General features: G+C 39.7%; 1 protein-coding gene across 1 annotated transcript; it reads right to left on the bottom strand.

The window, feature by feature from the left end:
- Positions 1–4,125: 4,125 nt before the first annotated feature.
- Positions 4,126–5,787, bottom strand: LOC129734100 (uncharacterized). The gene is made up of 2 exons (XM_055695832.1): positions 5,704–5,787; positions 4,126–5,645 (listed from the first exon to the last, which is right to left on the bottom strand). Exon 2 carries the CDS (start codon positions 5,185–5,187, stop codon positions 4,192–4,194), a length of 996 nt encoding a protein of 331 aa, XP_055551807.1. The 5' UTR covers positions 5,188–5,645; positions 5,704–5,787; the 3' UTR covers positions 4,126–4,191.
- Between the last annotated feature and the right edge of the window lie 5,101 nt (positions 5,788–10,888).

The raw sequence follows: 10,888 nt of genomic DNA, 5'->3' as shown, positions 1-10,888 counted from the left end.
TATTAGAATAAATAAACATTGTTACCATCGACTAACATTGTTACCATATTTATTTTGTATGACTGCTATCTCATCTACTACATCTTCCTTCTACTCTACTCTTATGTATTACACTGTATATAAATTTATCGTCATATCTTGTAGGCTTTTTAATATCTCGTCTGTTTCTCAAATTTTTATGGCTTGTATTGGGTTCCGTATGTAAATCTAATCCCGGATCGGCAGGAATAACCTCAGCATATGCGGTAGTGTCGGTTTGCATCGTTTGTTTTATGCTAATCGTGCTGGGTGTTTCATCGTCCACGGGTACCAGTTTCACATCACGTGCATTACGAGCATACTGAACCCCGTTTTTGCTTATGATAACTACTTTTGGACCTTCAGTTGCGATGACTTTATACCGTTCTGCCGAGAAAACAGGATCAGTTTTGCATTTTCTTTGCTGAGCTACTCTGACTATATCTCCAACAGCAAAATTGTACTCCTTGGCGCCCCGAACTTTATCTGCATGATTCATGCTGATGAATTTGGCAACAGCGTCCCGATCCTTTACTTCAGTGCTATCTAATGTTTTTTGACACCACAAACTCGGAAAAGTTCTTCGGTATTTCCACCCCACCAACAATTCGAAAGGTGTAACACCTAGACGGGAATGCGGCACCAACGTGTTGTGGTGATGAATGATGATTGTGATGATTTTTCCATGGCTATCCTCCAGTTACATCCATCTAATTTAGCAGCTGATACGGCTTTAATCACTCCTTGATTCTGTCTTTCGATTGCTCCGTTCGATTGGGGGCTATAGGGTATAGACTGTCGAATCCTAACACCCTTATCCTCCCAAAACTTATTAAATCCAGAGCTTTGAAACGGAGGACCGTTATCACTCTGGATAATCGCTGGGTAACCCCATATCAAGAAGACACTACATAAGGCAGCATTAGTAGCATCAGCGTTGATAGACTTAATTTCAACTACTGAAAGATACCGAGAATATGTGTCAACGATCATTAAAAATTCACCTGAGCCACATCCAGGAAGCGAAAGGAAATCTATTTGTAAGATTTCCCAAGGGCCGTTAGGAAGTTCTCTGGAAGATAACGGGAGGGGTGGATTTTTCCTTGACAATCTTACACACGTCTCGCATGCTTTCACGAAACGCTCAACATCCACCGACATTCCAGGCCACCAAAAAAAATCTCTCATAATTCGTTTCGTTGCCGCTTCACCAACATGCCCTCCATGAGCTGAGGACATGGCTTTAAATCGTAAAGATTGAGGCAAAATCACCTTCCTATCTTTAAACAATAAAAACCCAAGGAAATACAAAACAGACTTGAGTGCCGCGTATTTCGAAAGTTTTTCGTGCCAAATATCTGTCTAAATAGCCATTCGAACCATCTGAAGTTCATCATCCTGCTCAGCTGCAGTTTCGATTTCTTGCCACGTGAGTTCCATACACCCTGAATCCAAAACGTATAACAGATGACCTTCAGTCTCGGTTTCGAATGGAACGGCTTTTTTAAAATGCTGAACCAATCGCGATAGAATATCCGCAATATTTTGTGCACCTTAAAATATATGTCAGATATATTATTTAATAAATAATGTAAGAAAATATTTTGTTCACCTGGAATCCTTTCGATACAGAAAATCATAGGGTTGCAGACGCAGAGCCCATGCTTCTGCACGTGAGATCGCTCGTTTTCCCAATCGGTGGTCGCTGCTGAAAATGAATTTGTTTGCTTCTGAGTCTGTTCTTATTGTAAACGTCTTGCTTAGCAGATAACAGGAGAACCTTTCAACGGCCCATACAACCGCTAATGCCTCTTTGTGTGTTTGGGGGTATTTTCGTTCAGTCACTGTCCAGTGATGGAAACGAAACGAATATGATGCAATCGTCGTTTATTCATCATATGTGCACTTCACGAAGTGTACAGGCCGGGACTAAACTCGAATCCTCTCAACCCATAATGAAATGATGATAGGGTGCATAGGTTTCTGGGAGAAAACAAACACATGACTAGACTACATCAGCTCTGAGAAGCGATTCGATCGTTGCGTTTGTCTTTCCATAGGCCGGTAGTTACGGGAAGAAAGGATAGCAACAGGAGAAATTCATGTCGCCTGAACAGCAGCAGAAGTGTGGTGCGGTGAGAGGGAATGTGTGGGGTTGAGTTTAAGCGAGAGTAGGAGAGCATACACTGTCATTTTCTTTCTTTTTCTGACAAAAAATCATATTCATGAGTCAAAAGAATAAGGATATAACAAGTTCTGATCGCTCTCTGTAACAGAGACGAATAACTTCATACACCGAGTTGTGCCCATTGAGAACCACGTATTGTGGTGTACACTAATGAATAGACATATGTCGTAAAGAGGAAAGCAAAAAGAGTGCACCAGCACCGATACTTTGTTTTTCGCATACTGACGACGATGTAAACGCATCCTAGGCTTGTTTTATATGTATTCATTAATCGCTAGAGGTGATTTTTTTCCTTCGCTGGTCACTGTCAGAGCTTTCGACGCGCAAGCAATTATACGAGGAATGGATTCGTTATCAAACTGCACAACAACTGCTCCCAAACCGATTGGGGAGGCATCAACGAAAAGCTCGGTTTTGTCTTTGGGATTATAATAGTCTAGTCTGCGAATGGTTTTCAAAGCTTCGTTGCGGAGATACTCGAACTCTCTACTCTCAGTTTCCGTCCAATAGAACTGATCGCTATTTGCTAAGGCTCGGAGGTGCTGTGTCCTATCTGCTCTGTTCATTATGAATCGGTCAGCAAATGTTACTAGGCCCAAAAACCTTTTTACTTCTGAACAGTTAGCTGGGATCCTGAAGTTTTTGATGGCGTTCATTTTTTCTTCTTCGACTTCCCAACCATTCGCTGTTAAGCTGAACCCTAGAAATGTCACTGATTGTCTACCAAGCACACACTTCGACTCGTTTAGTTTGACGTTGTGTTCCTTCAGGCATGTCATAACATTTGATAAGTTTTTATCGTGCTCTTCTTTGCTTCTACCGTAAACTAAAATGTCGTCCAAATAATTCTTCACTCCGACACATCCTATTAGTATTTTCTGTTGTAGAACCTCTTGGAAAATGTCGGGAGCGTAACAAAGACCGAGAACCAACAAGAACCGTTCAAGTCTGCAATAATACCTTCTAACGTTGGCATACTAAACGGTGATCTATATATGTAGCGATTTGGACTTCGCAAATCGACGACTAGTCTGATATCATCTTTGCCTTTAGGAACGACAAGCATAGAAGAACAAAATGATGTTTCCATGCCGCTTCTTACAGGCTCAATGATATCAGCTGACACTAGTTTTTCCAAACGTTGTTTAACTAGAGATCTAACTGCTGCTGGTATGTGCATAAATACATTTCTGCAAGGTGATTCTGATCTATTGTAATGAATTTTAACAGGAGGTATGTTGAACTTTGGGAACGCTTCTCGTCCAACGAGTAAGTCGGCGTCAATCGTGCATATATCTTCCAAAATTGGCACTTTAAGTCCCAGCATGAGTACACTGTATCGCGTTGCGGTGGACCTGCTCAATAGTGAGCGATGTTCCTTCACCACATAAAATTTTTCCAACAGTAAAGGTCTATCATCTGTGATTTGTAAGTAGGCCTCGAAAGTAGCGACTACATTAATAACTTCCATTGAAGCATAAGGTCTGAGAGTGCGGTCCGTTTTATCCTGCAGGTTGTATATCCCATCTTTGTATCTATAGTCACTGGTCAATTCCAAAAACGAATCGTAAGTAAATGTATTGACTTGCGCCCCCGAATCTATAAGAAACATGCAGGGCATTCCTGTAATTTTGACCGATATCAACCCTTCATCTGTCGTTTGATTTGTAATGGCCGGTTTTATTGTCCATACAAATTGGTTCTACCAGGAATAGAACAAATTAAATTATGTCACAAAAAACATTTGTCAAGCATGAACATTTTTTGAAGAGGATGTTACTATAGTTGAAATATACCCTCACTCTGCCATTAGGAGAATGGATGTTCACTACTTATAACAAATTTCAAACATTTTTTTTTTGAGTTTCTCTGAATATTATTTTTTTTTTTTTATTCAGCAATCATATTAACAAAGGGAATTTACTACTCAACGCTTGATTTTGATACATCCACTGTCGCAAAATGTTTATCTCTGACAACTAGATCTAACATTCATCAGATTTGACACTTACGTTTTCCTTGTCTAACGATTTATCGGTATTTTCGACTACCGCGATTGATTTCGACTCAGGTTCAATAGAAGATGTGTCTCTATTAGCTAAAATGTTGCTAGTGCGCAAAGCGGATGTATTGCAAGCCCTCTTGATGTGTCCGGTACGGCCGCATTGATGACATACTTTTTCTGCAGAAGGACAATCTTGACACAAATGATACACGCTATTGCATCTCCAGCATCTATTTGCTCGCTGATTATTTCGGTTGTAAGCTCCACGATCATGGAAACTACGACGAAATTGACCTTTACTGTCATTCACCTGACCAGTTCTGTATGGTCTGAAACGATGGTTGAATCCGTTTCTGTCAAATGGTTGAGCTCTAAAAGTTTGCTGTTTATTGGTTTCCGTTGGAAAATTCGCCACGCGAGCAAGCACTGCTTCTTCTGTTTTGACGTGTTTGCGTTTAAAAAACTCCTCATTCAGACTGATCGCCTCTATTTCTCTAACTTTGTCTACCAAATCAGTGAAAGTGCCTTTGCGGCTCAACAATTTAAGTGCTACCGCACGCACATCTTTATGTATAGCATGTTCCGCTACTGTACCCACGATTCCTTCGAATTCTTTATCCTCATTGAAGTCGCAAAGTCGAGCTGTTGCTCCAACCCGATTTATAAACGTCAAATGGGATTCTCCCGATTTTTGCGTCAAAAGAGATAACTTTCGTCTTTGCATCATTATATCCGAACCAGATCCAAAATATGACTTCAGCCTATAAAGGGCATTAGAAAACGGATAGCTCTCAGGATCTGGGGCATTAGCATCTGAACAGGTACTTTTGAAAATTTCAAGGAGGCGCATTCCAGCCTTTACTTTGAATACCGTAAATTTCGTCGCTTCGTCCTCAATGCCAGCGAGTTTCATAGAATCAATCAACAGATCTCTCCACATTTCGTACGAATTCCTGTGTATATCTGATTCGTCCATCGGTTTTCATTCCGGCAAATTAATAGCGGAGACCGTAAGTTGGTTCATACTAGACATAAATTTCGATTCCTCGTGACAGTTAGAATTATTCGTATGACGGGTGGTCTAAAACATTCCTCAACATTAAATGTATCTCTGTTACTCCCTTCTTCAGACACTGTCGACAAAAAGTCAGGGTTACATGTGTAACGGGTGCTTGATGGTCCAAAATTCTATTCGAAATTAAATGTATTATTCTCGTTACCCATATCTGCGGACACCAATGAAGCTCTAAGGCATTCGGCCTCTAAAGCATCTTTTTCCGCGCGAGTTTTCTGTAATTCCTGAAGTAATTGTGCGTTACGAGTCCTTTCCAACTCTAGTTTCTGTATGAACTGCTTCCGTAAGGAATTTGAAACGATATTTTTTCTTGTTGCCGTGTTTGCTGTAATGAGTTCACTTTTTTCTTCTGGAGATCACTGGAATAACGAAATATTAGTTAGAAAACCACTCTATTAATAGTGATAACAATGTCACATATATGTCGATAATCTTCCTTTTTTCAAGTATGTACATATTATATATAATGTAAACACAGTTTCAGCAGAAAAAATCTAACCATGACTTTCTGTGTCAACTTAAAAATGGCAAAACCGTAAGTGATATCGATACTTGCGAATCGATATCAAATCGTTCACAACCTGTTTGCCATTTTTGTGTAATATCCTGTGATATTTTTCTTTATTTTTATTTTTTTTTTTCTAAGAGAAACGCTGCTAAAACGAAACTGCGATAGCTATCGGTATATCGATTACGAAAGGAATATGATCAAATATCGGGGCTCATCATTGACATCCAACTCGAATCCTATCGCTCGAGGCCGTTTGCATGTAACACTCGAAGCCTGTCGTTCGAGATTGTGTATTATGAGCACTTTGAATCCTGTCGTTCGAAGCTGTTTGCCATAACTGTCGAAACCTGTCGTCCGAGGTTATGTATGATAAGCACATCGAATCCTGTCGTTCGAGGCCATTTGCCTATAACTCTCGAAACCTGTCGTTCGAGGTTATGAACTTATTTTTTTTTTTTCACTGTTATATATTTAAATCACTCTTCTTCCCAACAAGGATATTAGAATTTTAAGCTTTTGAATTATTGAAAACTTACCCTTGGGAGGCAGTTGCGCCATTGTCGTGACGTCCCATGTTGTTCAGCGTCTATTCTCAATCGCTTATTCCAGTCGAATGAGATACAGATACATCTAGAATGAGCTCGGACCCACGCTAGGGATATGATATCACACTCACGCTAACGCTATCGTTCTTCGGTTGCACCACTACAGGCTATCGGTTTCGGTTGCACCACTACAGTTAACATTCAAGTACGAGATTAATAGGGCAATTCCTACTCCCTTCAGAAGTCTCAGTAACTTCCTTCAGGGTTGAATTGGGAATATATTAGGAATGTCTATTAGAATAAATAAACATTGTTACCATCGACTTATATTTATTTTGTATGACTGCTATCTCATCTACTACATATGGGTGTTTCTGCTTCCGCTCCGCAGCAAACACACATTTGATCAAACTGGAGCGAATACAGTATCGTTGTTTGCGTATCGCCTTAGGTTGCATGCAATCGACCCATACGATGAGTTTGGAGATCTTAGCTGGAGTTCTACCATTGAAAAACCGCTTCTGGAGCCTGTCTTCTCGTATTCTTATCAAATGTGAGGTCTTGAACCGTCCTGTGATTGAAAATTTTGAAACCCGTTTTATGACATTGTATTTCAATCACATGTCACAAAATATTAACCCTTCTCCGAATATTCCAAATCGTGTCAACTTATTAAATACTTCTGATTCTACTGTGTTTTTCGACACATCCATGATAGAAGAAACTCGTGGAATCCCGGATCATTTACGCGTGCAACAGATCCCCAAAAATTTTTCCAATAAATATCGAAACATCAACTGCGACAATATGTTCTACACTGACGGATCACTTATCGATGGGTCCACTGGCTTCGGTATCTTCAATAACAATTTAACCGTCTCCCATAAGCTCGATAATCCTGCTTCTGTTTACGTCGCAGAATCAGCTGCAATTCAGTACACCCTAGGGATCATCGAAAAAATGCCCACGGACCATTATTTCATCTTTACGGATAGTCTCAGTTCCATTGAGGCTCTCCGATCGATGAAAGATGTTAAGCACTCTCCGTATTACCTGGGGAAAATACGGGAACATCTGAGTGCTTTATCCGAAAAATCTACTCAGATTACCTTAGCGTGGGTCTCTTCTCACTGCTCGATACCGGGCAATGAGAAAGCGGACTCTTTGGCTAAGGTGGGTGCAATAAACGGCGATATTTATGAAAGTCCAATTGCTTACAATGAATTTTTCGCATTTGTACGTCAGAATACGATCATCAGTTGGCAAAATTCATGGACTAAAGGGGAACTGGGAAGGTGGTTACATTCCATAATTCCCAAGGTATCGACGAACCCGTGGTTCAAGGGGTTGGATGTAGGTCGAGATTTCATTTGCGTGATGTCTCGGCTTATGTCCAACCACTATAGATTTGACGCGCATCTCCGTCGTATTGGGCTCGGAGAAAGCGGTATCTGTGCCTGTGGTGAAGGTTATCACGACATAGAGCACGTTGTTTGGTCATGCCCTGTCCACCATGACGCCAGGTCTAAATTAGTAGCTTCCCTTCAGGCCGGAGGTAGACGGCCAGCTGTTCCTGTTCGTGATGTTTTGGCGAGCCGTGACGTACCCTACATGACCCTTATATACATTTCCCTAAAATCCATCCATGCCCCAGTCTAGTCCCGTTCCCCTCCGTCTACACCCAACAAAACGACAAGAACACGTTTGAACCTTAAGCAGAGATTTTGGAATCAACAACTGCACCCCACACGAATTCACCAGGACCTGAGAACTCGAGGTCTTCAGTGATATCTTGGCTCAGCGGCACATACCATAGGCCACTTGAACACCAGCGAACAACAACAACGAACCATAACCAGCAACTAGACCCCGCACAATACCTTCAGGACCCGAGAGTTACAAGCCCCTCTTCCAGCTCATGACATCGTGGCTCAGCAGAACAAATCCATACATGCTGCATATTCATGGCCATTCGAAGAGCATCAGACGACCATCAAACTACAAAACACTGATTGAAAAATACATCCTAGTTTTAAGATAGACTTAATTTCAGCTCGTAGTCGGCAGCGAGGATAAAAAATTTGCTTTAAGATTTTAAGTCATCAGATATAATTGGCGCGGTTAAACATTAAATTGTATTTGTGCCGTGTCAAATAAATGATATGAGAAAAAAAAACCTAAATTAAACCCAAACAAACACAAAAAGACCACGACATGACAAACAACGAAGGCCAAGTGACCGTCTCAAACTGCCTATCTCAGATTGACGAGCAGATTATGATAGCTGATTTCAGCCCAGTATTTAACTGGTTCACCATTGACCAATCCGTCCGTCATAATCGCTTGAAGATCTTATAGGCCCTACGGACGAACCCCGACCACTACGATCCTACGGGGATAGAAAGGAAAAAAGGAAAAACTCAGCAAACCAGAAGTCGTATAAGGATGTTAAATCTAAGCCGCTCAAAGGTGCATATCAAGTTGAAATTACTCAAGATGCAACATTAAATTTGTTTATATCGTATAAAATTCAAATCCTGTAAAACGCAATATTAGGTTATATAGAGCAATTTAACGCGTCAACGTAAAATTTTAGAATGCGTGATTACTCTCAGTTTTTGAGAATGCAATTTACGGTTTCGAATGAGGCCATTTAAGATAGCCTGCGAAATTATACAAAATCGTAACCAATTTATTTTTACAATGTACGCTGCCGGTACCCGGATAACTGTCCCATAATGAAAAACAACATGTTCAGAAAATGGCGATTTGAACCTCATAAATAGGACATAAAATTGTTTTTCCTGTGTGACGCACATGGCCATTTTTGTTTCACATCGAAAAGAATTGAAATAATGTTCGTTAATTTTTTTTTACGCGACTGCCCAATGCCGCCTCTAGGCGGTCTAAATATTTTTTTAAATAAGTAAGTATTTTTTTAGAAAAGGAGTTTTCTTATGATCAAACATGTGTTATGGATCACAAAACAAAGCAGCTAGAATTTTCTCAAGCGAAAAAAAAATTTGGGCATCAGAGAGTTAAGATACCTTATTAACATTAAAATATTTTAGATCTGGTTTGGAACGAGTTGTGGGTCATTTTAAAAGCCAGTTCTAAAAAATTATATATTAAGCCTTCGGTCACAGAGAACAGACATTCATGTTCATATAAAGTAATTTGAATATCGTATGTGAAAATACGTTAATACACTAACGACATCTAGCTTGTGGTGCCCCAGTTGCAGTGCATAAATATTGCCGTATCGATATTTTATCGATATCAGTGCTTGGTTTGCCAGTGACGCGTGCGCCACATAGCGGAAGCATTACAACTTACTGTTAAATGAAGGTTGCAAGTTTTCAAACATCCTTTGAAAATAAGCTGAACGTATGTCCTCTGTGCTTCGGTTGTCCATAAAACGTCCCAGAAGGTCGATTTTCAACCAAATTTTTTTTTTTTCGAGATAACACCGGATCTCGACGTTTTATGCATTTTTAAGACATGTACTCCATCTTGGTAGATTTTCCAGGGCTCGAAAAACCACAACTTTAAGGGGTTATATCTACCAAAAAAAAATTTTTTTCCGCCATTTATTTTTATTGACCTAAATCATGGTAAAACTATCCAAGAATCAAAATCTACATCGCCCAAGTACAGATCTAAACTCAAAGTTCGTTTAAATCAATTTTTACCGAACAACTTTTATACTCCAAAATCACATTTTTCGTTTAATTTGGCGATGCTCGTTTTTCTTTTTATTCCGAGGCTTTGTAAACTAGCAGAAGTTACCTACGATCGTGATGGTGTTTCAAATTTGAAGTATAGAGGTCTCTGCATCAAATTTCGACCGTTATAGCGTCTCTACAGAACGTGTTTACTTACAATTTCCCTTTGTTAGTCGATCAGCCGTTCTCGTTGTGTACATTCTTTGTTTGAGTTTTTCTATACTTTTTAACTGTGAGTTATATTCAAAAGTACTTAAATATGAGTGACAAGTTTGAGGTTCGCGTGGGAACGAGCGCCAACTGTGTCAAAGTCGCTAAGCATCGCATGTCCGACATCGCGAAAGAGGCTAGGCGCAGCCATACATCAGATGACAAAAAGGAAGAAATGGAAAATAAAACCCAGGAAGGACAATTTTACGGCGCAGGAATAGCTGCCTGAAGGTAAGAAAATTATTAGGGCCTTGTTAATGCGATTCTTAAGATTTATAGCATTTTGAAACTTTAAACGCGTTTTTCTCAAAACCATGTTTTCAAAATCGGCGAGCAGTAGAACTGAAAAAGTTTACATCCGATTAACTTGAAATTTTAACTGTAGCTTCTTCATTAGATTATCTAGTGGAGTACACACGATTTAAGCGATTGATTAACAACAACTAAAGTTATAAACAATCAAAGTCGATTTTTTTTGTCGAAACAGAACTTTTTTTTTCAAACCGTTGCCATTTTGCGAAGAAAAATTCTTAAAATATAATCATGTGTACTTCACTAGCGACACTTATGTAGATAATGAAAAAATTTTTGTTTTGGTTATAGGTGGAGTT

This window comes from Wyeomyia smithii, chromosome 1, assembly GCF_029784165.1.
Source record: "Wyeomyia smithii strain HCP4-BCI-WySm-NY-G18 chromosome 1, ASM2978416v1, whole genome shotgun sequence".
NCBI classification, from domain to species: Eukaryota; Metazoa; Arthropoda; class Insecta; order Diptera; family Culicidae; genus Wyeomyia; species Wyeomyia smithii.
Note: the sequence above shows the minus strand (reverse complement) of the source record. Positions and strands in the feature narration are given on the sequence as shown.